General features: G+C 39.5%; 1 protein-coding gene across 1 annotated transcript; it reads left to right on the forward strand.

Annotated features, from left to right (window-relative positions):
* Positions 1–2920: 2920 nt before the first annotated feature.
* Positions 2921–23615, forward strand: LOC149176902 (uncharacterized). The gene is made up of 4 exons (XM_089423234.1): positions 2921–3145; positions 3266–3380; positions 22994–23178; positions 23390–23615. The coding sequence occupies exons 1-4, from the start codon at positions 2994–2996 to the stop codon at positions 23598–23600; spliced, it is 663 nt and encodes a 220-aa protein (XP_089279360.1). The 5' UTR covers positions 2921–2993; the 3' UTR covers positions 23601–23615.
* The last annotated feature ends 3928 nt before the right edge of the window (positions 23616–27543 follow it).

Here is a 27543-nt window from a genome sequence, read left to right on the forward strand (position 1 = left end):
GGATATGAAAGCCTTGTCCTTAGTTGTGGAATATTCACGTTGCACTGTGCTGGTATGGGCAAGGGGTCGTTGTATGTGGAGGCACAATAGACAAGAGGCACAAGACAAGAAAGTACTTGTCACTTGTAGCTAAATTCTCTATTGCGCCTCGAAGGTGTGTCAAAGGGTTCTCTCGAGTATAGGAATGGAATTATTGACAAATGACACGAGGTGTACCAGGAATTTATCACTGTCAATAGGCAAAAACATGTATGTCTCGAGAGATGGAGGTATGCATCCATGAGATGAAAGGTTTACCTTTGGGAACAAACTTATGTTTCTCCGAGGGAATGGGAAAAAGTACATCTCGAAGGCAAATAACAAAGGTGCATGGTTTTATACGGAAAGGTTGCCAACTGTCCATAACTTGCATAACACCAAGTTATGGATTTACACAAAGCGTAGAGAGCTAGTGGGCCCCTCAACTAGGTTGAGTTGGTAGAATATTCGTAAGCTGGGCAGAGCTATATGGATGCCATGTGGCTACATGATGCAGCGGAGCTGCTGATGTGGCTTGTGGATAACATGGTATTGACACTTGGTAGGAAGAATGACCCTTTGGAGGGACAAGTGGTTGGTTTCTACGTGACACATGGCATCATGGAAGGATTCCACATGGTAGGGTGACATCACTCAAATGCCATTGTGATGTCATAAGGTTGGAAGAGGTGGATGGCGTGGAAACCCAAGCTAATGTGGCATTTAGGTGACATGTGGAGGTGATCAATGGTGCCACTTGGTGTAGGAGCACTATGTTGTGTGACAAAGACGTCGGCATGTTTTGAAGCCACATGACAACAAAGCATGAGTTCCTAAAGAGGTTTTGTGTTGCATTTTGTGGCTAAGGCACGAATGACAAATTCCAAAGAGAAGATGGAACCCGTGGGGATGAAAAAACATCCCTCATGCTTAATGCAAAACTATCTATTGCACTGCTGAAGGCTAGGAGTCAAGTGCTAGTAGCAGTTGGGTGTGGTGTGATGGCGTGGTGTCGCTATGCCGTGACAGTGCTATGGTGGACCTACCCTGAGGTAGAACTACCATGTTGGTACCACGTGGCAGGTGTCTTACTGATGTGGCAAGGTGTTTAAGAGGGTAAACTTTGAATGACCATAAATTTTGATCCAAGAGGTGGATCAGGGTAAAATTTAGATCATCAGAAAACTCTTGACAAGCTGGATGGGATGGTGTCTTCCAAATTTGATTCCACCAACTTTGGGAAGGAAGGAAATTTTGTAACCCCATTTCCATGATGAAACTATGGAGGTTGGGTTAGATTAAATTAAAATCTCCCACTAGGCTCGGGGGAGTCGAAGGGGGTGGGAGGGAGCATTGTAGTCAACCCTTTTTGACGTATACATTAATATGTTAGAGGGATGTTTAGAAGAAGTAGGTTGTGTTGTATTGAATCTTGCTAATATAGTTATCTTCCTTCCTCCTTACACACATGATGTTGACCTTATGACAAGGAGTCCTCGAGATTTTGACAAGCAACTAAAAGCCCTCAAGGATTTCTACTCTAGTACGAGAATGGGTGTTAATCTAACAAAATTGAAAGTAATGGTTATCAAATCCAAAAAGATCACCTACGCTAATTTTTATTTATGACAACAACTTAGAGGAAGTGACTTCATAGGAATATTTCAGAATTTATCTTCATCACAACCTTAACTTGAACCATAACATTGAGAAAAAATGACAACTGGAGTGTGGAAAGCTTTTTATGGAGTGAAAGACAACTACAAGTTAATGGACTTTTGGCCATGGGATAAGAAGAAACTCCTCTTCGAAACTCTTGTCACTTTCGTTATCTTATAAGGCTGTGAAGTTTGGGCAACGACATCTACAGAGAATTACAGAGAAAGATAATGGAAATCCAAAAGCATTTTATAACTTCTAATCACAATATTAAAGGCAATACACCCTATCCTATCCTCCCCATAAAAGTGAGTCTCCCCATTGAGAGCACAACTATGACTATGTATCTAATGTACACCAAACATGATAAAGAACATGGAAGACAATAGACTTCCTAAGATTGATTGAAGCTTCCAGCGAAAACGACCAGTAAGTCAAATGGGGATGGCATAAAGATGCCAAACCTTGGCTAAATCATTCGGGAATAAATAAACAAATTTATCTTCAAAATTACGATAACACTAAAAATATTATAATATCAAAATTAAAAATAAATTATGATGTGTAAATAATTAGAAAATAAAAGAAAATTAAGACACTATAAGGAGGTGAAGTACCCTAATCTAGAAGACCAAAAGTATCCATAAAGAAAAAATCAACATTGTTAGGATAAAAACAAACTTGTTGTTGAACAATTTTTGAAATGTTAAGGGTTGAAAGAATTTGTCATCTTTATTACACTAAAAAGGTTGAATATGGGAAACACCCACTTTTTAAAAGCATTAGTCTAACTCTTCTATGTTTTGAAGCTTTTTCATACATACTTTCTGCTCAAATTTGCCTAAATTTCTGCATGGACTTGTTAGAATCATAAGTTTGCGCTATAGACTCTACACATAATGCCATAAGAGTTTTTCAAGACACAAAATCCATTTATACATTCAAAAATACATTTTAAAAAATACAAAAAACCAATATATGACAAAAAATTATTTCACCTACCAAAAACTCCAAAATATAAAACAATTAAACATCGCGCTTTTAGAAATATCTCACCTTCGTCAAAATTAAATCTGAATTTCAAAATATTATTATAACATCAAAATTTTTAAAACAAATCACATGATACTTTAAAACTTTAATAGCCAAATTTGATAAATTTTAACCACCACCACGGTCTCTTATAATAAAATTAAAAAATGCTGGAAAATAAAATGTCATTCCTTACAAATATTTGGGCAAAAGGGAGGTTATCATTGTTACAAAGAGAACCTCATGCAGGATGTTCTGATACACAACATCAAACACTCTTCTGAATGAACATCCTGTACAGGGCACCTATCTGGTGGAGGGAGCCCTGCAAAGTGTCGACAATTATAAGGAAGATGAGAACAGACGTAGACACTGAACAACACCACGTTCACTATGATCACCAGGATGACTGCAGAGAATTCAGATGGACTGCCAGGTACGTATCTTCTTTTATTTTCACCCCAGAAGAAAAAAACACAAAAAAAAACGTTTCTGGTTTATTCAAATAAACGCCCCTGGTTGTTTTCTTTACTGAGTAATAACATTGTTTTGGCAGGGAGTCATATGAATATCTGTATGACAGGCCTTGGGAGGATGTTACGGATTTCTACTCTCATTTGGGAGCTGGGCGTCTATCTCTTTCAGATTTAGTGTTCCATGGATCTAAAAAGGTGCGAGTTTCTGTATCATATTGGGTTCTCAAACTGTGCTTAGAAATAAAATAGTAGAAGTGGGAGTAGATGGAGGAGGATTTAAAGAAACACTTTAATATGTGAGATTATATAATATAATGCATTGGAGGCCCCGAGGGTTAGCTTGATTGGTAGATGCTTTTTTAGCGAAAGTTCATGGATGTCAAATACCATTAAGTCTCCAGCAGGTATTTTGGTTGGTGGGTGCTATTTTTCATCCAAAAAACCAGGGAAGAGGGAAGAATTCTGTGGAGGGGCAGGTTGTAATACCGGCGTCCTAATTTGGAATGCTCAATATAGAGAGGAGCGAGGAACTATATTCCCAGAAAAAAAACAGAGTTCAAATGGTTGTATAAAGCATTTGGTTTTCGTGGTGTATGTTATCTGTGTTATTGTTTAAATGGTTCTTTAGGGTTCGAAAGCATGGCCAGTGGTTGACATTAGATCCCACATGGAGGGAGACTGATGAGAACCATTTAGGGGATTGATGCCAATCACTAAATGCTACTACATCCTGATATCTTTTTCTTCCAATTTCTGATTCTGGTTCTCGTATTGTGTCGGTTTTGAAGACGATCTGCTTCTTTTTCTATTGATTGGCTGCGAGTGAATTCATTGTGATGCACTGCCCTACTTCATTAAATCTATTTTTTTTTCCCTTCCATTTCTGACATGATTACTTCAATAGGGACCAGAGATACACCATGAGAGTGCCTAAAACATCTTCAACCCAAATCTAGAAATAATAAAGAATAACATGGTGCTGACTGTTGTGGGATTCCAATGGCTGCCTTCTTGGATGAACCGAATTTGATAAATCATTTTATTAATGTCCGCAAAGACCCCAAAAAGGCAGAGGAGTTTCCTTCACTAAATGTAATATGGGAACTGCTTTTATAGGACATGTGGGATTTTATATGTAGCTGTCTTTAGCGTCGCAGTGCGTTTCTCTTCGACTGGATGTCAAAGAGTGTTTTATATCTGTGTTCAGGAGTTTTTTAACTACAAGTTTTTATGATCTTGGAAACCAAGTAAAAGGACACTGTTGGACGGAGGCATTGGCTATGTAAAAGAGCTTGGTTATTCTTGAAACCAAGGGTTCCCGAGTTTCATCCAACGACCCCAGTTTGTTTGTCCATCCAGATCTGGGTTAAGCTTCTCATCATATGTTGCATCTCTTGATGTATCCGGTGTTAGAAGGTAAATGAAATTAGTTAATTGTATCAAACAAGCCCAAGGACAAGAAGCTTTCTTTCTATGTCAGAATTGTGGAGTTAGACCTTTGTAAAGAACTTCATGAAGAGATAGTTCTATAATACTCAGGCACTTCATTGTGGCGGGTATTGGATTATGAAAATGTGAAATGCAGATGTAGAAATAGCCATGATTAAGAATTGAAGACCATTTATTTACCACCTGCTATGAGAAGATCTTTCAAAAAGCTACAAAGAAAAGAGAAAAATGCTTCAGACCAGGAGCTGATCCTAACAAGCTTCGGATGGTCACGGGAAGAAGGAAAACACCAATGTGGCCCAGAGAGATTCCAACCAATGTTGCTTGGGAGCGGGAGCGGGAGCGAAAACGGGAGCGGGAGCGACCATTTTCAGAAGCTCCCGGTTTGGGAGCGAATCCGGGAGCGATTTTTTAAAAATATATATATTTTTTATATTTTTTAATTTTTGATACATATATGTCAACAAAAACATGTAGAATGATGAATTAGACATAAAAAACATAAAAAAACATAGATTGATCATTGAACCATATCACATCAATCATCTAGATTCTAGAAATTATAATCGTCATCAACCATGTCCACAAGTTAGTAAAATACATATTACAACTGCAACATATTGAGTCTCATGAATCATGATTCATCAAATTCAATCTTAAAGTTTCAACTTCAAGCTTTCAAAATTGAAAATTCAATAACATTTATCATCATTGATCACCAAAGTTGTACTTGTAAGCTAAGTTTAAACTTTAACCATTACAAGAAGTAATATCTAAGATATTTCTAAGTCCTAACTTCTAACTGTTAACATGATATGAAATGTTATAAATTTATAAAATGAAACATGAATAATGAAATGAAATGAAACAACTTTAGTCTTTCACGAAGCATCATATTCATAATTCACAATCATTACCAATGAGTTATAATTGCCAAGGCCCAACTTCAAACTTCAAATTTTCATTGTCACAGTGATATATTGTTTACAAATGTCAAAAAATATCATTATGATATGAAAGAGTCAAGAGTCAAGAGTCAAGGACTCAAAACTCAACAGTTATGAAAACTAAAGTCTAATAGAAACTAAAAAAGACAAATAAACTGTAAATCTACATGTGGCCCTTGCCACGAGAGTCTCCAGGAGTATAAGCAGGTCGTGGTGGTCTTCTAGGAGTCTCCCGCACAGGCCGACGACCAGAACTAGAACCTCCACGTGAGGGTGTAGATGGAGGTGGCGACAGCAAAGGAACAAGACTCGGACCTCGAGCACTGCTACTGGATGGTGGAGGTGGAGGTGGACGTGGCATGGCTGCTTCATCTTCATCCCTTACAAGTTCCTCTTCCAGTTCTTCAATATGTACAATGCCATCCTCCAAATTGTCATCCTCTGGATGATTGTCCCAAATTTTATATGTGGGATCCTCATAAGCCCGATCACAGTAATGACTCAACAATCTCAAGTTGTAGTGCACATAAACCAAGCTTTCTGCTCGGTTTTCATTGAGTCTGTTTCTTTTCACATTATGTATGTAGCTGTAGGTGCTCCAACACCTCTCTGCAGAAGAAGTATTTACAACCTGTGAAAGAACTTTTTTTGCCAATTTTGGCAAAAGTCCGTGGCCGCCATATGTTTCCCACCATGTGAGAGTATCAAATCTATCTCTATCGTCCATTGCATGGAAGTTACCATACAAACCAGTGCCACTGAAGTATCTGCCTATCTCAAAGCGCACAGCTGCACATTCCTCCCTGTCAGGTACCAACTTTTCTAATGCTTCCAAATATCCTCTAGTTACCTCTGGATCTAAATGGGGTTTGGTCCTAACCCCACCCCCTGCTGCAGGTTGGCCCAACCAGGATGTAGAGTAGTATTTTGGCGTAAGGATATACGCCAAGCAATGTAGTGGAAGATTGAGCCTATTCCACCGTTCACACACACAATCATGAATCAGTTTGTACAAGTTGGGATCTTTATTATGAACAATATCTTTTATTTCCCCCAACATGGTATCCATTTGCTCATACACCTCGCCAATCACTGGTTTGTCTGTATCTGCAAACCGAATCATGTGATAAATTGGCTTGGTGAAATCCAATACCTGCCTCACACTTGTCCAAAACTGCCCATCAAGAGCGGCCTCCTCCACCATTTCAAAACCTGCCACGTCAGCTGCATTTGTAGCCCTTTCCTTTAATACCTGCCAATGTGGACTTGATACCATGCTAGCTAATGCCTCTCTTACCTTCAAAAGGCGCCTGAAGGTGAGGTAATAGCTACCAAATCTAGTCTTCGCAATCTTCAACAACTCCAATCTCGAGTGACTGCGGAAAAGGCCATGGGTATTGCTATGATTTGTAATAAATTTTATCATTTTTTTGCCTTTCTTGTACAAATCACCAATCCATTGGTATTGTGCATTTTTGTTCTTGACAATATCATGCAACAGAAGGTTCAATGTGTGAACCAAACATCCAGACCAAAATATGTTGGGGTATTTATCCTCAATAATTGCTCCCGCTGCCTTACAATTAGGAGCATTATCAGTGATGACTTGGATGACATTGTAAGGGCCAATACGCTCAATTGTTTCAAGTAATGCTTCTGCAATGTTGATAGCGGTCTTGAACTTGTCTGAGTAATCATGTGCAGTTAGAAAGATGGGACCACTAACAGACACAGCAAGAACACTTATCAATGGCTTGCCTTTTACATTTGTCCATCCATCAGATACAATGGACACCCCATGGTCAGTCCAAGAACTTGTCATTCTATTCAAAGAATGTGATATTTTGGCTTTTTCATGATCAAGGCCAACGGTTCTTGCCTTGTCATACCCAGGGCTCTTGTATCCTTTAGGGGCATCATTTATGGCAGAAACCATTTCGTGCCAATAAGGTGAGCGAAGAACATTGAATGGTATCCCACATGCATAGAGAAACCTGTAAACCTTTGAATCCACATCATTCCTACACCCCTCATCAAGGAAATCTGATATGGTTCTACGCCTTAAAGATGATGACACTGTGCCTCCATATCCACTGCCTTGGGAGGATGCTGAAGGAGTTCTTTGTGATTGTGAGCTTGGTTCAAAGAAACCCCTTGATTTTTTTGATCTATGTTGGGCTTCCTCCTCTTCTCTTATGTATTTGGCTCTATCCGCCGTTGACACCGCTGTACAAGTTTTGATTCCTATTTGTTTGTCTCCATCCCATGGCCTTTTCCCGCAAAGGTGTCCTCTAGCACGGGTGTATGAACCTGTGTAATCAGTGTTGCAATGGGGGCAATGAAATTTAGTGGTTCCACCCCCTCTCCCTGTTTCAGCTCTGTTAACATATTTCCACAATGGAGTTTGGTCTTGTTTAGTTTTTTGAGGGTCATGTTCACCCTCCTCCAGCTCCTCCTCACCGGGGTTTTCACCAATTTGACTTTCTCCAACTTCTTCATCCCCCTCTTCAGGTTGGCCCCTCCGTTTCCTACTCTCCAACACCATAATAACCATAAAAGGGACCAGGAAGAGGAAAATGCCAAGAAATATAGCTAGGTCCATGGTGTTTGATGTTTGTAGGGTTTTGATTCCTGAATCTGCAAATTAATTTAATTTATTAGGATTAATTAATTTAATTTAAATTTATGATTTTTAAACTCAATAAACTAAATTAAATTAACTAAATCACTACCTAACTAACTAAACTAACTAAATTACTAAGTTACTTACCTCTGCAGGCTTGCTCCTCGCTCCTTTGCTCTTGCTCTTGCTCTTAACTCTTGCTCAATGAAGTCACAATGAAATTTTTTTAAGCCCATTGGGCTTTTAAAACCAATTTTATTTTATTTTATTTATTTATTTATTTATTTTTTTTTTTTTTTTTTTAAAATGCGTTCGCGGAAATTTTTTCCGCCGGATCACTCCCGGCCTGGGTCGAAACGCTCTCGGAGCGTTTGATCGCTTCCCGATCGCTCCCGGGCGTTAAAAATCACTCCGGGAGCGACGAAGCGATCGCTCCCTTAAACGCTCCCGAACAGGGCAGGGAGCGTAAATTTTTTTTAGGGAGCGCGCTCCCGAAAATCGCTCCCGTCCGGGAGCGATTTTGGGAGCGCGCTCTCGAGCCGCCCCGGTCCGAAGCGCGATTCGGAAGCGGGTTCGAGGGGGGGGGGCGCTCCCCCGTAACTATAATTCCAACAATGTTGCAGGAAACGTGACCCCCCCTCGTATTAGTTGCGTTTCCGTACTGAAATGCTGAAATGCATTTTAGTCTGTAAGTGAAACGTGTTTCATACAGACTGAAACGTGTTTCAGTGTTTGTACGGTGTGTTTCCAAAAAAAATTGTTTGATTTTGCCTTAATTTGATTGTTGGGATCCAAATTTTTGGTTTTAATGCCTAATTAGAGGTTAATTATGAATTAGTGATACTTCTATAAGCTTCAGAGCAGAGTTTTTCCTTTAAAGGAGGGTTTCACTATCAATTTGCACTAGAAATGCTAATATTTAATGGCAATGTTCAATTCTTAAAGTAAAAGAAAGAAAAAGAAAGATATGGAGAAAGTAGAATTTCATTTCCCTTTTAAAATTCAACAGAATTAACAATTTTCAAGATTTCGGGATTGGTAGAATTGCAACTTTTTCATTAGATTCTATCATGTATGAAGGTATGGGATTGGAATTTAATCAAGAGCACCAAGCCCTTTATGTGCCTTGATTTCGGTGATATTGATTGTTGGACTCCTCTGTTGGGGCCTTAGCAAAAATGTACCCTTCACTCAACCAAAATTGTTGATTAGGCATGGTATGTTTGTCTACCATATGTTAAAGCTTGGATTAGGTAGCTTTATCAAAGTTGGGTGGTGTTGATTGATGTCCCTAGAGGATTAAGGTAGAGGCAAAGGGTGATACCAATAATGAGAATCCCAAAATAAATGGTGGTGGAAAATTGTTTGACATTTATGATTGTCATTTAAATGTTCTTGCTTATTTATTTATAATGCTTCATTTTCAAGTTTCAATATAATGTGCTTTTTATAAAATAGTACATTGTTTTTATGTGTGTGTGTGTGTACACATCATATATGTAACACCACCTCTCGTCCCCTGTACTGTTCTCAGGTAGTGGGAGGGTTGCTACATCAAGCTAACCTGACCTCCATGGTTTTGTTATGGAAATGGGGTCTCAAAAGTCTTATTCTCCAAAAGTTAGCATAATTAACTTTGGATAGCACCATCGTGTTCAGCTCTTGGAGATATTTTTGGTGATATAAATTTTATCCTAAATCGACACTTGGATCAAAAGATACAACTGTTTGAAGTTTCACCATTTAAACCCTTCCACATAGGCAAGAATCTACCATGTGGCACCCATGTGATATCTTGTTAAAATTGGCAACGAGGCCAAATTCCACTTTAGATACCTCATTTGATGGAGATGATGATTGCATTAAATTCCTCTTTTCGAGAGGACCAAAATTGATCTAAAGATCATCAAATTTGGACAAGAAGAATGTGTTTTTGAATTTATGCCCACACATGTGCAAATTGTTAAGGTCGGCCACATCATCATGTAAGCTCATGAAGGCCAAGAAGATGTCACTTCACCCTCAACGACTTGTATAAAAAGTGATCTCTCACCTCATTTGGCATCATCATCACTCACACATTCTTCTCTCCCCTTCTCTCATTGGTTCGTACAACTATTGGGCATATTCTTTCTCTCACACGTGTGGCAAGGAGGACGAATTTCAGACAGAATTACAAGGCTGAAAATTTCAGTCTTTCCTGTAGTTTGACTAACGTTGACTTTGACTTTCCAGGCAGATTTTGAGTTCGATATTTTGGGTAGTTTTTTGTTTGGGTAGGCTGTACTCTTTGGCACAAAAACCGAGGTGTTCTGAGCACTTTGACTGCAGAGATAAATTGCAGGTTGATTGCAGACTTCAGGGCAGAGTTTGACCAAGTTTGATCATTGATTTTGGGACTATTTTGGGCTGACTTTGACCTCCTGTTCAGGCCAAGTTTGACTGGGTATGACCGAGCTGCTTTGAGGACATTTTACTTCTACTTTGACCAGTGTTGACTTTTTGGTTAGGGCTGAATTTTACTATAGTTAATTATAGATTTGACATGGCTATTTTGACTTTGATTTGGCAAGTCAACTTTGGCTTTGTGTACTCTCTCTCTGTTGAACATTATATATAATAAGAAGAAGAATTGTTCAAAGGGTTTTCCCCATCTTGGGGTTTTTCCCTGGCATCCGCCAAATCTGGTGTCCTCTTGTCTTGGCTTGTCTTCTGCATTTTGTTATTTCATGTTCTATCTATAGTTATTGTCAATGTGATTGCTATTGGAAACTAAATTGGAAATTGTCATTGGGCTGCTAAAGGACATTGAAGTAATTGTGCTAAGCATAGAACATACCATTGTTAACTAAAATTAACATGGTTTCAGAGCCCAGGTGAAGACAAAGCCCAAGCAAGAGAGAGAAAAGCAATCACTAAGAGAGATCTATTGGACAAGTTCCCATGGCATCTACATCTTACTTCAAGACCAAGGACAAGCTCAATGACAAATCTGACTATCATGCATGGAAAATGACTTTGGAAGAGCATGATGCAATGGACTATGTGTAGGAAAAAGTGGTGGAGCCTCCTTCAAATGCACCTACTGTTGCGAAGATGATGTATGAGAAAGGTGAGGTCAAAGCTAAGAAAATGATCATAGACTCCATTCAAAAGCATTCAGTTGCTTATATTTCTGATTTGGGAACATCTAAGGAGATGTATGATAAGTTGGTTGGGATGTTCAAAGTGAATAATGCAAATCAAATCCTCTTTCTGAAGAACAAGTTGAAGGACATCAAGATGAATAAAGGGGAGTCTATTCATTCCTACTTTATGAGAATAACACAAATCAATAATGACCAACTATCTATTGGAGAAGTTATTGTTGACAAGGAGCTCACTCTCATTGCACTTGGAGGTCTTTCAAGAGCATGTGATGTGTTTAACACCACCATTCTCAATTATGACAGTATACCTAGTTTCAATGAATTATTGGCTAGATGCACTCAAGAGGAGATGAGGATGATGGAGAGAGACAAGCCCTCAAATGGAAATGAACCTACTACTTTCTCCACTCATGTAAAGAGGAAGAATAACGCTGATCCAAGGAGATAGGGTCAAGGATTCAAGCAGGGATTCAAAGAAGGAAGAAAAGGAAGGTGCTACAAATGTAACAGGTTCGACCACTATGCTAGAGAGTGTCCTCACAAGAAGAATTCTTCAAGGGATGACAACAACAACGAAAATTTCAAAGGCAATGGCAATCAAAGGAACAACAGGTTCAACAACAAAGGAAAGAGGAATGCTTCCGCTGCTCGAAATGGAAATGGTCGGTCTCCGAAAAGGACGAGAAATACCAAGTATGATGAAAGTAATGTCGTAGAAAAATAAAATGAGTTTTTATCTTATTTCCACTTCATGTATTGCCTCTCCTTCAGATACTTTGGATCATTGGTTGATTGATAGTGGAGCCTCAAGGCACTTCATTGGGTACAAGGAGGCCCTCTCAAATTTGGTTGAAAGAAGACTAATTTGGAGATCATACTTGGAGATAATGCCACCAACCCCGTGAAAGGGATAGGTACTGTCACTCTTCACTTGAATCAAGATCAAACCATTCATCTATAAGAAGTGTTGTATGCACTCAATTTGAAGAAGAACTTGGTGTCTATTTATGTGATGGAAGATAAATGCTTCAAGGTAGCATTCATTGATGGAAAGATACGTATTTGGCAAAGAAACCTTAAAGATGCATTGACACTTGGATTTAGGGTTGATGGTCTCTATCAAGTTGGAGGAAGTCCTTTGGGAGCCTTGACTTGCGATACTTCTCTTCAATCTGAATTATGGCACCAAAGATTTGCCCATCTTCATTACAAAGCCTTATCTGGGGTAAGGAAGATGGTCAGAGGTATGCCCGAGTTCAACATGAACCATGAAGGTGTTTGTCAGGGTTGTGCAACTGGGAAACTTATAAGGGGACCATTCCCTTCTAGTGAAAGCCAAACTACTGATATTCTTCAATTGGTTCATTCTGACCTATCTGGTATGTTGCTCGTAACATCATTGGAAGGATACTTATACTATGCAATCTTTGTGGGTGGCTTCTCACGCAAAACATGGACCTATTTCTTGAAGAAGAAGGATGAAGTGTTCAAATAGTTCCGTTCTTTCAAAGCATTGGTGGAAAATCAAATAGGGAAGAAAATCAAGATATTAAGGACCGACAATGGAACCAGATATGAATCAAATGAATTCAATGACTTTTGCAGAGAAGCTGACATTAAGAAGGAGAGAACTATATCATACACTCCTGAGCAAAATGGAGTTGTTGAAAGGAAGAACCGAACAATCATAAAAGCCAATCGTGCCATGCTCCATGATCAATGTCTACCAAAGTTATTATGGGGAGAAGCTGCCGATGCTGCTGTGTATGTTCAAAATAGGAGCCCACATCAAGCGTTGGATTTCAAGACACCCGAGGAGGTTTTCATTGGTAAAAAACCTGATGTTTCTCATTTTAGAATATTTGGTTGTCCCATGTATTTTCATGTGCCTAAGGAGAAAAGAAACAAATTGGAAGCATTTGGGAAGAAAGGTATATTTGTTGGCTATAGTGAAAATTCAAAGGCATATAGAATCTATGTGCCTGGTCAAAGAGATGTGGAAGTAAGCCATGATGTCACCTTCGATGAAGATACCGCCCTTGGGAAAGCCAAAGATCTCCCTATCCCAAGGAAGGACAATGATGATGTCGTGGAAAATCAGGATGAACCTCCAATAGACGAGCCTATGCTCGATATTGAAGGCTTGATGGATCCCATTGATCCACCTTGTGGTCATACCTATATCTCAAGGAAAAGACCTTTGTGGCTCAAAGATACTCTTGAAGATGCTGAAAAACATATTGCTCCAAGAGGGACATTTTGTGAAAGTAAGAAGCCGAATAAGTATCAACAGTACTTGGCTGTTATGAGTACTATTATTCAAAGCTAAACTAGTGTTACTTGGTAGTGGAAGCGAAAGTGGGGAGCGGGAGTGAAAACGGGAGCAGGAGCGACATTTTCAGAAGCTCCCGGTTTGGGAGCGAATCTCGGAGCGTTTTTTATATTATATATATATTTTTTGTATTTTGATACATATGTCAACAAAAACATGTAGAATAATGAATTAGATATTAAAAACATAAAAAAACATAGATTGAACCATATAACAACAATCATCTAGAAGTATAATCTTCATCGACCATGTCCACAAGTTAGTAACATAGTAACATACAACATATTGAGTCTCATGATTCATCAATCTTAAAGTTTCAAGCTTTCAAAATTCAATATATAACATTTATCATCATTGATCACCAAAGTTGTACTTGTAAGCTAAGTGTAACCATTACAACAAATAATATCTAACATGAAATGAAATGTTATAAAATGAAACAACTTTCAACTTTCATGAAGCATCATATTCATAATTCATTACTAATGAGTTATAATTGCCAACTTCAAACTTAAATTGTCATATATTGTTTAAAAAAATATTATAATAAATATGAAAGAGTCAATAGTTATAAAGCTACTAGAAACTAGAAAAGAGAAGTAAATCTATTATCTATTTCTTATGCTTGGGCCTCTTGCCACCATGAGAAATGACTAATTTTTTAGTCTTGTTGGAAAATCAGGGTCTTTGTCATTAATATCACCCTCTAAGCATTAATATCCAGAGGTATCTTTGTCATTACCTCTGTATTTGTATAGGGATCTTTGTCATTAATATCACCCTCTAAGCATTACCATAAGATAGAAAAAGCATACCATGTCAAGTCAAGATTTTGTTTGAGTGATGCGTACATTTTTAGGAGGGTCATGATAGAGGAGTTTGACAACCAATGTCACTAACATCAAGGTACATAGAGGGATTGGTGCTCTTGATTAAATACGAGTTCCATACCCTAATACATGACAAAATTCAATGGAAACATTGCAATCCCCCAATCCTGAAATCCTGAAAAACTGATAATTTTGTTGGATTTTGAATGAAATCTAAAATTCTACTTTCTCCATATGAAATCCAATGAAGTCGGAACCACTCTCAAACATCTTGGGTCATTTCATGGTAATGTTAAAAATTTAAGTAAAAGGATGAAAGAGTTTCATCCTTTTACTTTAAGAATTTAACATTACCATGAATAGCATATCAATACTAGGGCCTAGACTTGATCATTAAGCTACCCCACTCAAAAATTATTTGTTTCTTTCAAAAAAATTGCATTTCGAACATTACTACAAAAAAAAATTGCAAAAAAGGCAAAACGCTCCCAAAAAGGCAGGGAGCGAAATTTTTTTTAGGGAGTGCACTGCTGACCCGCTCCCGAGTCGCTCCTGCCCGGAGCGCGGATTGGGAGTGGGATCGGGGGGGGGGTCGCTCCCCCGCAACACTGAGCTAAACCATGCAAGTTCGAAGAAGCCGTAAAGCACCAAGTATGGAAGGATGCGATGAATGAGGAATACGGATTTGTCATGAAGAATGATGTCTAGGACGTGGTGCCTAGACCCAAGGACAAGTTCATGGTCACCTCAAAATGGATTTTACAAAATTAAACATGGAGTTGATGGGAGTGTTGAAAAGTATAAGGCTAGGTTCGTTATTCGAGGTTTCTCTCAAAATGAAGGAGTGGACTATGATGAGATATTTGCACCAATTGCTCGATATACCACTATCCGATCTATTATTGCTTTTGCTGCCTCTCAAGGATGGAGCCTACATCAAATGGATGTTAAGACTGCTTTCTTGCATGGCTCGCTTAAGGAGGAAGTCTACTTGGAACAACCTCAGGGGTTCAAAGTACAAGATCGAAGGACACACATATGCAGGTTGAAGAAAGCCCTTTATGGGTTGAAGCAAGCCCCTAGGGCTTGGTATGAGAGGATTGATAGCTATCTTATGAAGCTGGGATTTATGAGGAGCGATGCTAATCCTAACTTATACTTCAAGGTTGAAAAGGACATGCCTTTCATTTTGGTCCTTTATGTAGATGATCTCTTTCTGATAGGTGCAGATTCTCTCATTTATCAATGCAAGAGGGAGATGGCTTCCGAATTTGAGATGAAGGACCTAGAACTGATGCACTACTTCCTAGGCTTAGAGGTCTGGCAAAAGGCAGGTGAGATTTTCTTTTCTCAAGGAAAATACGTTGTGAAGTTGCTCGAGAGATGTGGGATGGTGGATTGCAAGTTTGTGTCTACTCCGATGGAACTCAACTTCAAGAAGCTATGTGGAAGTGCCGTCGGGCCCGAATTGGCCAACCCTTTTGAATATAGACAAATTGTGGGGCCCCTGATGTTCTTGGTAAACTCTCGATCGAACATATGCTTTGCTGCGAATACGTTGAGTCAATTTATGGTCAAGCCTCATCACATCCATTGGATTACTGCTAAGAATCTCTTGAGATATCTTCGTGGCACAATCAACTATGGACTGAGATACACTATCGGAAATTTGACGCTGCATGGATATTCTGATGTTGACTGGGCTGATAATTTGGTGGATCGAAAAAGCACGTCTAAATGTTGCTTCTCATTGGGGTCTGCTTCAATTTCTTGGACGAGCAAGAAGCATAAATCGATTGCTTTAAGCATCGTCGAGGCTGAATACATTGTTGCTAGTATGGCTTGTTGTGAGGCTGTTTGGTTGAGGAAGCCCGTTAATGAGCTATTTGAGCACGTGCTGGATACCACCATGATCTACTGTGACACCCAGAGTGGGATTCACCTTTCAGAGAATCCCGTGTTCCACGACTGCTCCAAGCACATTGATATCAGGTACCACTTTATCCGAGATATGGTACAACGGGGAGCAATAAGGCTCTAACACATCAAGATTGATGAACAGGTTGCAAACATCCTCACGAAGTCCTTAGGGAAGGTCAAATTCTTAACCTTTCGAGAGAGACTTGTAGTCATGGAAAGGACCTCCCATAAGGGTCCTGCTTGAGTTGGACATTGAGCTCTGGGAGCTCCTGGGGGCTTGGGGTACTTCTGGAGCTGTAAGCGACCATAGGGTGAGTGGTTCACCTTCCCTTATCGGTGTGCTGTGTACAGGGTGAGTGGTTCACCTTCCCCTTTCGGTGTGCTGTGTACAGGGTGAGTGGTTCACCTTCCCCTGTGATACCCCATGATGGTTGACATGTGTGTAGGGTGAGTGGTTCACCTTCCCCTGTGATACCCCATGATGGTTGACATGTGTGTAGGGTGAGTGGTTCACCTTCCCCTACGATTGGTGACACGTGCGTAGGGTGAGTGGTTCACCTTCACCTACGATTGGTGACAAGTGTGTAGGGTGAGTGGTTCACCTTCCCCGATGATTGGTGACACGTGTGTAGGGTGAGTGGCTCACCTTCCCCTACTATTGACATATGCATAGGATGAGTGGTTCACCTTCTCCTATGGCATATGGGCAGGATGAGTGGTTCACCTTCTCCTGCGGTTGCCCCAACATACGCCCTACCCATGTAGTCCAGGACTCATGGGAAGTACCTCTCATATGGCCAATGAGTTGGGAAAAGTGGATAGGGCCCATAACACTATAGATGGATGCATCATGTACTGCCGTACTCCCCATGTCTAGGATGCATGATGTTTAACAACTTGATCTGGGATCAAGTCTGATTGAGGTTCTACCTCTAGATTGACTTTTGTCAGTGGAGAGTGGTAAGATCTTGTGACTCACTCTTGATCGATTGTTCTCCAATATTTATATCAATGTTCAGTAGAGCTGAGATGAGACGAGATACAAAGATGGTTCATGACAATAAGATGGCATGATGATCGATGATGATGGATGGATTGGCAGGTGGAATTCTCCCTAGTTGAGAGGGAGTGTTAAAATTGGCAACTAGGGCCAAATTCCACTTTGGACAACTCATTTAATGGAGATCATGATTGCATTAAATTCCTCTTTTCGAGAGGACCAAAATTGATCTAAAGATCATCAAATTTGGACAAGCAGAAATGTGTTTTTGAATTTATGCCCACACATGAGCAAATTGTTAAGGTCAGCCACATCATCATGTAGGCTCATGAAGCCCATGAACATGTCACTTCACCCTCAACGACTTGTATAAATATAAGTGACCTCTCACCTCATTTGGCATCATCATCACTCACACATTCTTCTCTCTCCTTCTCTCATTGGTTCGTACAACTATTGGGCATATTCTTTCTCTCACACGTGTGGCAAGGAGGATGAATTTCAGGGCCGAAAATTTTAGTCTTTCTTGTAGTTTGACTAGTGTTGACTTTGACTTTCCAGGCAGATTTTGAGTTCGATCTTTTGGGCAGTTTTCTGTTTGGGCAGGCTGTACTCTTTGGCACAAAAACCGAGGTGTTCTGAGCACTTTGACTGCAAAGATAAATTGCAGGTTGACCGCAAACTTCAAGGCAAAGTTTGACCGCTGACTTTGGGACTATTTTAGGCTGACTTTGATCACTTGTTTAGGGCGAGTTTGACTAGGTATGACCTAGTTGCTTTGAGGACAATTTGCTGCTACTTTGACTAGCGTTGACTTTCTGGTTAGGGGTGAATTTTATTGCAGATTTGACAAGACTGTTTTTACTTTGATTTGGCAAGTCAACTTTGACTTTTTGTACTCTCTCTGTGCTGAACATGTGATCTAATAATAAGAAGAATTGATCAAAGGGTTTTCCCCATCTTGGGGTTTTTCCTCGGCATCTGCCAAATCTGGTGTCCCCTTGTCTTGGCTTGTCTTCTGCATTTGGTTATTTCATGTTCTATCTATAGTTACTGTCAATGTGATTAATGGTTAATGTGATTGCTATTGGAAACTAAATTAGAAATTGTCATTGGGCTGCTAAAGGACATTGAAGTAATTGTGCTAAACATAGAACATACCATTGTTAACTAAAAATAACAACTTGGCACCCAGAAGGTGTCCATGTGACACTCGCAAGACTTGCCACATGGCACCCATGTGGTGCCCATGTGATGCCCACATGGCACCCCTACCCTATGCAGGTGGTGCCACGTCACCTTGTGGCATCGGTGTGTCCTTAACTACTCCCACGTCGCACCTCCCACGTCACATATCCCCCTGGGCCCACACGTCTGTCCCCGTAGCATGTTATGTTAAGAATTTACATTATTTTTAATTCTTTGGAGTTGGGTACCTTCATGGACTTCCACCAGTCCAAAGCTCTGGACCCTCGAAGTCCTGAACTAGTCTTTCATCACGTGTGTGTTTGGCTCCTTTAAACAATTCACAGGTTCAGGGGTTCAGACCCTCAAACTATATTCTTTGGCGTGCACCTCTAGGCCCGACTTGCATCTGGTCTCTTGAATGCCTCAGACACATTTAGTCTCCTGAATGCCCTGAACTCTTGAACTATTCCGGTCCAGCCCACCCCCATTATATGGCAAGCATTTTCTTATTTACTTTAATTAATGTTTAGCGTCCCTTTTTCCTTAGTAAATGTGTTTGACCTAGAACACGAGCAATGCTAACCTTGATGGGTCCCGTACCAATAGGCTTTAATTAATTCGATCAATTTTAACCTCCACGTCAGTTGAGTTTGGCCCATTCAAGGTTCGAACCTACTACGAGTATGCACTCGCTACTCTCTTCGAACGTTCAAACTCTCAAACTGGTTTGAACTAGCCCTATTCCAGCTTGATCACAGGGTGAATTCTGACTTAGCGCACCCAAATACCTTTCCGGGTTTCCTATGAGTGATTCAAGGATTTAACTAAGGTTTTGTAATTCTGCCTTAGATCCAAGCAAACACAAGAATATATATATATATATATATATATATATATATATATATATGTACACGTCCTTAACCAGGTGTGATGAATGCAGTGCAGTTCATTAAAATGCACACATATGGGTGCATCATCTCTTTGTAAACAGATCACTAATCCCAACTAGCCCAAGGCTGCAATACTTAGCGATTTAGGTCATATTGATCCCAGATGCCCTTGACAAGAGCATACGCTTACGTCAATATTTATACTTGCTTCCGTCGGCACATCAAGAGGAAGGAAAACTTCAATTAGTCATACATACGAACGTTTCCATCAATAAATGACAATAAGCCCTATAAAGCTCATCAGTCAGCAAAAGCTCTTTTAGAGCTCAACCATAAATATCCTCTAGTGATTAAGAAGGTTAATACATGATATTTGACCCATCCATAGCCATTCAACTAGATTCTTAAACACTCATAAAGGACCATGCAAATAACCAAGATCAGATTTTTATCTATTGGAATATACTAGTCCTCATAACTTGAGTGTTCAAACATATTCATGCAGTCCATCTTGTTGCAGCTGCATAGGAACAAATATTCCCTTATTAACAGTGCCTAACAGGTTAGCATATTAAATAACCATGCATATGCAAGAAACTATGTACACTTGTGTATATAACTCAGTAAACCATGAGGATAATGACAACTCATAAAAACTGTATTTGTATACCAGATAGCTGATTAACCATGACTATATTATAAACTAGACATTCCTACTCAGTTTTTCAATGACAATACAAATGCATGTCCAATAGACATATTTCACCATGCACATAACTACAAATACTGTGACCTTGTAACTCAAGCCATCTCACACAGGCGTCACCAGGTTATTAATCAGTCAGTCCCTCCTTCAATTCCCAGTTGAATTTAATATGATCAGATAAGTGTTCATATCTGTGCCTATATATATATATATATATACACACACACACATACACACACATTAGGATTTGGATGGAAACAAGCATTTGAAATTCAAAATAATTGGAGGGAAAATCCTTAATGCAAAAATTCGAAATTAAAATTTTGAGCCCAAATGAGTCCGTTTGCCTTTAGGGGTGATGCAGGAGCATCTGAACTTTCAAGTCATTTTTGAAAAATCAAGGCTTTTTGGAAATAAAGCTCCAAAAGGGGCTTCAACATTTAAAAATAATTCTAATTCCTTGTTTGTAAATAATCTTAGATTCTTTAATTATTGTAGAAAGTATGAGTTATAGTTTTAGAAAAGTTGTGGATAGAAAAGATTTTGTCCACAAAGCAAAAGCTAATATACCTTGAAAAGCATGAGAGATTTAGGGGATAAATCATGAGAGCTTCATGGAATAAATCATGAGAGCTTTAGGGAATAAATCAGGGAGTGATTTATGGATGTAGAAAATCTACTTTTCTTGTAACTTTGTATCTAATCATTGTAAGCTTACGGGCAAAGCTAATTGTCAAATGAATGTAGAATCAGGCCAAGAGTGGAAGAGAGTTTCTGAGTATTTGTGATGTATAGATTTTAATTAATGAAACAGGGTTTTCATACATTTTCTGTGTTCATGAATTGTCCGTGTGTTTGTATGAATGAAGAATTCTAGTCTTTTTGAAATCTAGAATTAGCAGAGTTTCAGCATCTGTGTGAAGCCTGAAACTGATGATAGATTAATTTATAAATCATGTGAAGAAGTAATTCTGTGTAAGAATTAAGGACAATTTGTGGTTAAATAACTCAGGTGAAGAATTCTGTACATGCTGTAGAGTTCACTGTGTGTGGATTAGAAGGATTTTTGCATGATTGACTCCTTGAACAAGTGAAAAGACTTGTTGAAGATCAAATGAGGACTGGGAGGCAACTTTAAATAATCATTCAGGATTCAATGTTGAATGAAGAAATCACCCAAATCTGAGCCAAAGACAAATTGATGGTCAAACGCAGGAAGCAGCAATTGGGACATGTGAAAAAAAATTCACACACCATAAATTATTAATGCATGCAGGTTGTGAATCAATTGATTGAGGAGCGTGAGATTCAGGAAGTGGAACCTTGCAGGAAAAGTGGATTTTCCTGCTATCATGGGGTCAAGATTTAATTTTTATTTGAAATTAAAGCCGCCTCATAGGCCTGAAACCCTTCATGAATTATTTTTAGCCATAGGTGTTTGAAGAAAAGCCTACTTTCATGAGCTTGGCTAATGATGTGGTTCCACATCATCTCCCTTTGGGGTTTTGGGCCACAAGTTGGGGCTTTCAACTTCAACCAAGCGTAATTCTCAAAGTGTGAAGGTTCTCGTGGCATTCCATATACCACCGGAATCAGCTCAATGAGGAAAATCCAACCAAGATGATTTTAAGATCAAATTCACTGAGCTTCATCCTCAAATACCTCAACAAATGCAGGGCTACTAGGGTTTCCAGCCTTCCTTTCATTGGAGCTTCCAACTAATGCAGTCCAGACAAATATTAAGAGTGTTCAATAACAGACATTGGCATCAATGACAAAACCATTCAACAAAGTCATCCAGAATTTCATCAATGTTTTGGTCAGTTATTTTTTATTTGGCACCAGCTACTTTAGAGATTGACATCAAATTGAGGTGTCATAATATGCACCTCTTGAGATTTAAGATCCTCTCCACCTTTGGCCTTCATTCTATAGGAAACTAGTTTTGAAATTCATATTAGTGCACTTGGATTAGTTGAATCCCACCACTTAGTATTACCTCATAGATGTAAAGTTTATTTCTCATCTATGTAGCATGGCTTTGCATCCCCTGCTGCAGTGGACAGGTCGCTTGTCCCTAGTTTGGGACCAGGCAACTCATAGGTATCCTGGGGATGCAGTAAGGGATTCCTTTGTGTTTTCATGTATTCTCCTTCTTACTTTCAATGACTACAATGTCATTCAGCGCTTGTTTTATAGCACTTGAAATCAAAGCATCAGTTATGTTTGGAGTGAAGCTGTTAACGACATTTTGTTAAATTCATATTAGTGCACTTGCATTAGTTGAATCCCACCACTTAGTATTACCTCATAGATGTAAAGTTTATTTCTCATCTATGTAGCATGGCTTTGCATCCCCTGCTGCAGTGGACAGGTCGCTTGTCCCTAGTTTGGGACCAGGCAACTCATAGGTATCCTGGGGATGCAGTAAGGGATTCCTTTGTGTTTTCATGTATTCTCCTTCTTACTTTCAATGACTACAATGTCATTCAGCACTTGTTTTATAGCACTTGAAATCAAAGCATCAGTTATGTTTGGAGTGAAGCTGTTAACGACATTTTGTTGTGACATATAAGAGTGATGTTTGCCCCTGCTTTCCTGGGGAGGAAATTGAATTGATCTTTACTAGGTTCAGAGAGAGAGAGAGAGCATCTTTCATTATATACCTTCATGTCATTGCATTGAACTTTATAAAGTAGATCTTACATGGAAAAGGAAATATCCTCTTTCTTTTCTCTTTTCTAAATTTGATTGATTGAACACTGGTCTTCCAGGGAAATATTGCAATACCCTCTGGAAATGCTGCTGTTCCATCATGCACGGGAATTCTTTTGGAAAACAACTCAAAAAAAGCAAAAGGAGGAAAGTGGGCAAGGAGGACATTCAAAGTACTTTTATCTTATGATGGAAATCAATTTGATGGGTGGCAAAAACAGCCAGGACTGAATACAGTGCAAGGGTGATTGAACAGTCTTGAAATATTTCCTGTTATGTGATGCTAATACGGAGTTTAAACTTGGTAATTCTACACCAAGTGAACAAATAAATAAATTTTTAAAATAAGATCTTCTGATAGGTGGTGTATAACCTATTTTACATGGATGAATTGTATGCATATAATATGATATATGGATCTAACTTATCAATCTTAATTATTTTTGTTCTCTTAGGTTGGTTGAAAAATCTCTTGGAAAATTTGTTGACGAGAAAAAGGCTCAAGAACTAGAGGCTAAAAAAGCTTCAGTTGAAGCGGCTGTGTCTGTTGCTGGACGTACTGATAAGGGTGTCAGTGCGTTTCAACAAGTTTGTTCGTTCTGTAAGTTTTTACTACTGGTTCTCTGGTTTTCAGACTTGTCTAAATTGTTGGCACAAGTTGATTGAAATCATTGGAGGGCCAGAACTCAGAAGGCACTGGCATACTGGTTGTAACCACTAAATATGAAAGCGTAGTTAATGTTATGAACTATAAAACTATAGAACTTTTTTTCGGATGGAACACTTAAGGAGACATCTAATAGAGACTACTGCATAGTCTATATTATTTCTTGACAATTTTTTGTTAAAGTTTTTTTTTTTTTTTTGTAAGCTTGTTAGGACTACATCTTCATCATGTCCAATATATCACCCCAATCGGGGCGGGGAATTGAACCAGTGACTTCACATCAAGGAGTGCCTTAACAGAGCACCCGACCACCGTCTATCCAAGACCCTGTGGACTTAAAGAATTAATTTTGATTTATAAAAAGTAAATTAAAAAATATAATAAAAGCAGTCAACTTGCTATTATGGGCTGCCTTTTTCCCCAAAAAAATTCATTGATGGACCAAAATTTCATTTACCTAAATTATATAGTGTTACTGCTCGGACCCTAACCTCTTGTGACAAAGTCCCGAAGCACAAGTAAGATCTTGGAGGAACTAAGACGGTGTTAATTTTAGATAACAATGGTATGTTCTATGCTTGCAACAATTACTTCAATGTCCTTTTGTTAGCCTAATGTCAAATGATAATTTCCACGTAATTTCCAATAACAATCACATAAATTCACATTGACAGTTACTGTAGATAGAACATGAACAATAAAACAATAAACTGCGGAAGACAAGCCAAGACAATTTGATCAATTCTTCTTGTTATCAAATATCAAATGTTTAGCAGAGAGAGAGAGAGAGTCCAATAATGTACAATGATGATGAAGTCAAAGTCAATGTGACTTGACTTTCCAATTAGATGATCCAATACCATTGCCCTTAGTCAAGTAGATGGCCTAATCAAAATCTGCAATTCTGTTCAGTCAACAGCAGTCAAACAACCCTAACCAGAAAGTCAACAGTAGTCAACGCAGCAGTAAAAATGTCCTCCATGAGCTTGGTCGAGGTCAAGGCAATGCAGCCTTCCTTGGAGGTCAACCAGCAACAAACACAGTCAACATAGTAGCAGTCAAACTCAGTCAACCAAAAAGTAAACTCTGTGGTCAACGCAGGTCAAACTTCACCAAAAGCCTTGGTTCCTGTGCCAGAATGTGTGGCCTACCCAAACAGAGATATCTCCCCAAAAATCGCAGCAAAATAGTGCCAAATAAGCCTCGGTCAAATCTGGTCAAAGGTCACTGCAGAAAAGTCAATGCGGAAGAACAGAGATGCCCAGTCCACCCTTCGCACGTGTGAGAAGAATCTACTGCCTCAGATGTGAACGAACCAATCAAAAGAGACAGAATGTGTTGTTGTGATGAGGTGCCAAAATGAGGACATATGCTATATTTATAGTGGTTGATGTGAGGTGAAAAGGCATGCCTTTTCATCCATGAGCCGACATGAAAGGGAGCCGACCTAAAAATGAAGCATTTGGAGGAAGATAAAAAATCGAAAATTCCCAATGATGAATGATGTCATCAAGAGCTCTTCAAGGGTGAAGAGTGCCATCAAAAGAGGAGTTGCTAAATGAGGGAATTGATCCCTAGTTGGCAACTTCAACACTCCCTCTCAACTAGGGAGAATTCCACCTGCCAATATCCATCAACCATCATGCCATCCTGATCATCATGTACTATCTCTGCATCTTGTGTCGTCTCTGCTGAAGATTGATATAGATAATAAGAAGGATCGATCAAGAGTGAGTCATAAGACCTTACCACTCTCTTCTGACAAAAGTCAGTGCACATAACTAGGGGTAGAAACCCAATCAGACTTGATCTTAAGTGATCAAGTTGTTGAACACCATGCATCCTAGACATAGGGAGTACGACAATACATGATGCATCCATCTGTAGTGTTGTGGTCCCTAACCATTTATTCCGACTCTTTGGCCAAATGAGAGGTACTTCCCAAGAGTCCTAGACTGCAAGGGTAGGATGTATGTTGGGGCATCTGCAGGAGAAGGTGAAACACTCATCCTACTCATATGCCATAGGCAATGTTGCAGGAAGCGTCTCCCCCCCGGTTCTAAGGCCCGAAGCGCGTCCCGTACGTATTTGTACAGGAAGCGTCCCCCCTAGTTCTAAGGCCCGAAGCGCGTCCCGTACAGATTCGTACAGGAAGCGTCCCCGGAAGCGTGACTTCAAAAGCCGGAAGCGCGGTTCCGCCTGTTTTGGACGCTTTTTGGAAATTTCCGAACGCGCTTCGGAGGGCGAAGCATACGCTTCCCATACGATTTCGGAAAAGCGCCGCGAGAAGGGAAGAAATGCAAAATTTTCATTTTTTTTTTTTTAAATTTTCCCTGACTTGGCATAAAGGGGGTGGGTCCACCTTGGGTTAGGGTGAGGAATGAAGGGAATAAAGCCTCCATTCATTCCTCATTTGCTCACTTTGAGTTTATGAGAGTTGGAGAAGAGAAGAGAGGAGAGAAGAAGAGAAGAGAGGAAAGGAGAGGAGAAGAGAGGAGAGCTTGGAGGAGTGAAGGAGGAGGAACTAGGAGGAGGAAGAGCTTGGAGCAAGAGCTTGGAGGACCTCATCTACAAGAGCTAAAGAGGTAAGTTCAAACCCCAAACTCCCTTATTTTTTTGTATTTTTCTCCTCCCTCTCCTACTCTTTCCCATTGTTTCTACTTGCTCATTTACTTGCAGGTTGTCCACCACCTATATCCATATTCCAAGATGGTGTTCTTTTGGCTTCTATGTATCATTCCACTCTTGATTTTAATGATGGCAAGGGGGAGTAGGAATAGAAGGGAAGAAGCACAAGAGGAAAGTGGTCCCAATATGAGTGACCCAATGTATGATGAGGAGGAAGGGTTTGAAGAGGAAGGGGATGAACCTGAGGGGGAAACTGAAACACTAGAGGGGAAAGCTGCATTAACACCCTTGTGGAACTATGTGACAAAACTTGATGGGGGAAAGGGTGGTGGAACTTACAAATTTGTGTGCCCTCATGGTTGTCATGGAGAAAAACCATATTATGGTTCATATACCTATGTGAGGAGGCATCTTTGTCGGGTGCTGGATAGTGATGATTAAAAGGGTCCTGTGGGGATACAAATTTGCCCAAACATTTCGTCTGAACAAAGGAGAAAATACGTCCAAAAAGAGGAGGCTGCACAACAAAAAAACAAGAAACAAGAAACTCATTCTGAATCAAGTGCAACATCTAAATTTGGTAGCTCATCTCCTCATTGTACTTCTGCAAGCTCTGGAGGTAGAAGAACAATAGGGGATTTCCTTAATGTTGCTGGGAGGGATGATGTGGATGGAAAGATAATCTGTTTTCTTTGTGCTTGCGGTGTACCATTCAATGTGCTTTGCTCTCCCTATTGGCATGAAATGGTAAAGGCCATCAATGAAGCCCCAAAAAGATGCAAGGCCCCCAACTATGAGAAAGCTAGAACAGTGTTATTAGAAAGAGAAAAAGCTAAGGTTCAAAGAGCTTTGACATGTTTTACAAATGAGTGGGTAGATTCTTGGGTATCCATTGTATCAGATGGGTGGACAAATATTAGAAACCAACATTTGATAAATGTTCTTGGTGTTTCTTCTAGTGGTGCAGTATTTATTACATGTCATGACTCCTCCTCCATCAGTGCATCTGCACAAAACATTGCAGATCTCCTATTGCAATCAATCAAAGATGTTGGTCCGAATAATGTGGTTCAAGTGATCATAGATAATGCAGCAAATTGTAAGGCAGTAGGAAAAATTATTGAGTGTACTCATCCACACATGTTTTGGTTTGGGTGCCTGGTTCACACATTGAACCTTTTGATGCATGATATTGTGAAGCACAAAGAATGTGGGTGGATTACTGAGCTTTACAGGAGAGGGAAGCAACTCATTAAATTCATCACAGGGCATACATGGGTAAACTACTTCTATTGCACTTACTCCAAGTTGCAG

This window comes from Pinus tabuliformis, chromosome 4_1 (assembly GCF_031772625.1).
Source record: "Pinus tabuliformis cultivar Carrire ecotype Pingquan chromosome 4_1, CPIR1, whole genome shotgun sequence".
Classification (NCBI taxonomy): Eukaryota; Viridiplantae; Streptophyta; class Pinopsida; order Pinales; family Pinaceae; genus Pinus; species Pinus tabuliformis.

What these genes read in the sequence shown, in the direction of transcription:
- LOC149176902 (XM_089423234.1), top strand. Translation starts at nt 2,994, where the DNA reads ATGAACATCCTGTACAGGGCACCTATCTGGTGGAGGGAGCCCTGCAAA. An exon ending in TGTTCCATGGATCTAAAAAG is followed by an intron (nt 3,381 to 22,993) that starts GTGCGAGTTTCT and finishes CTGGTCTTCCAG; the next exon opens with GGAAATATTGCAATACCCTC. An exon ending in GGACTGAATACAGTGCAAGG is followed by an intron (nt 23,179 to 23,389) that starts GTGATTGAACAG and finishes TTGTTCTCTTAG; the next exon opens with GTTGGTTGAAAAATCTCTTG.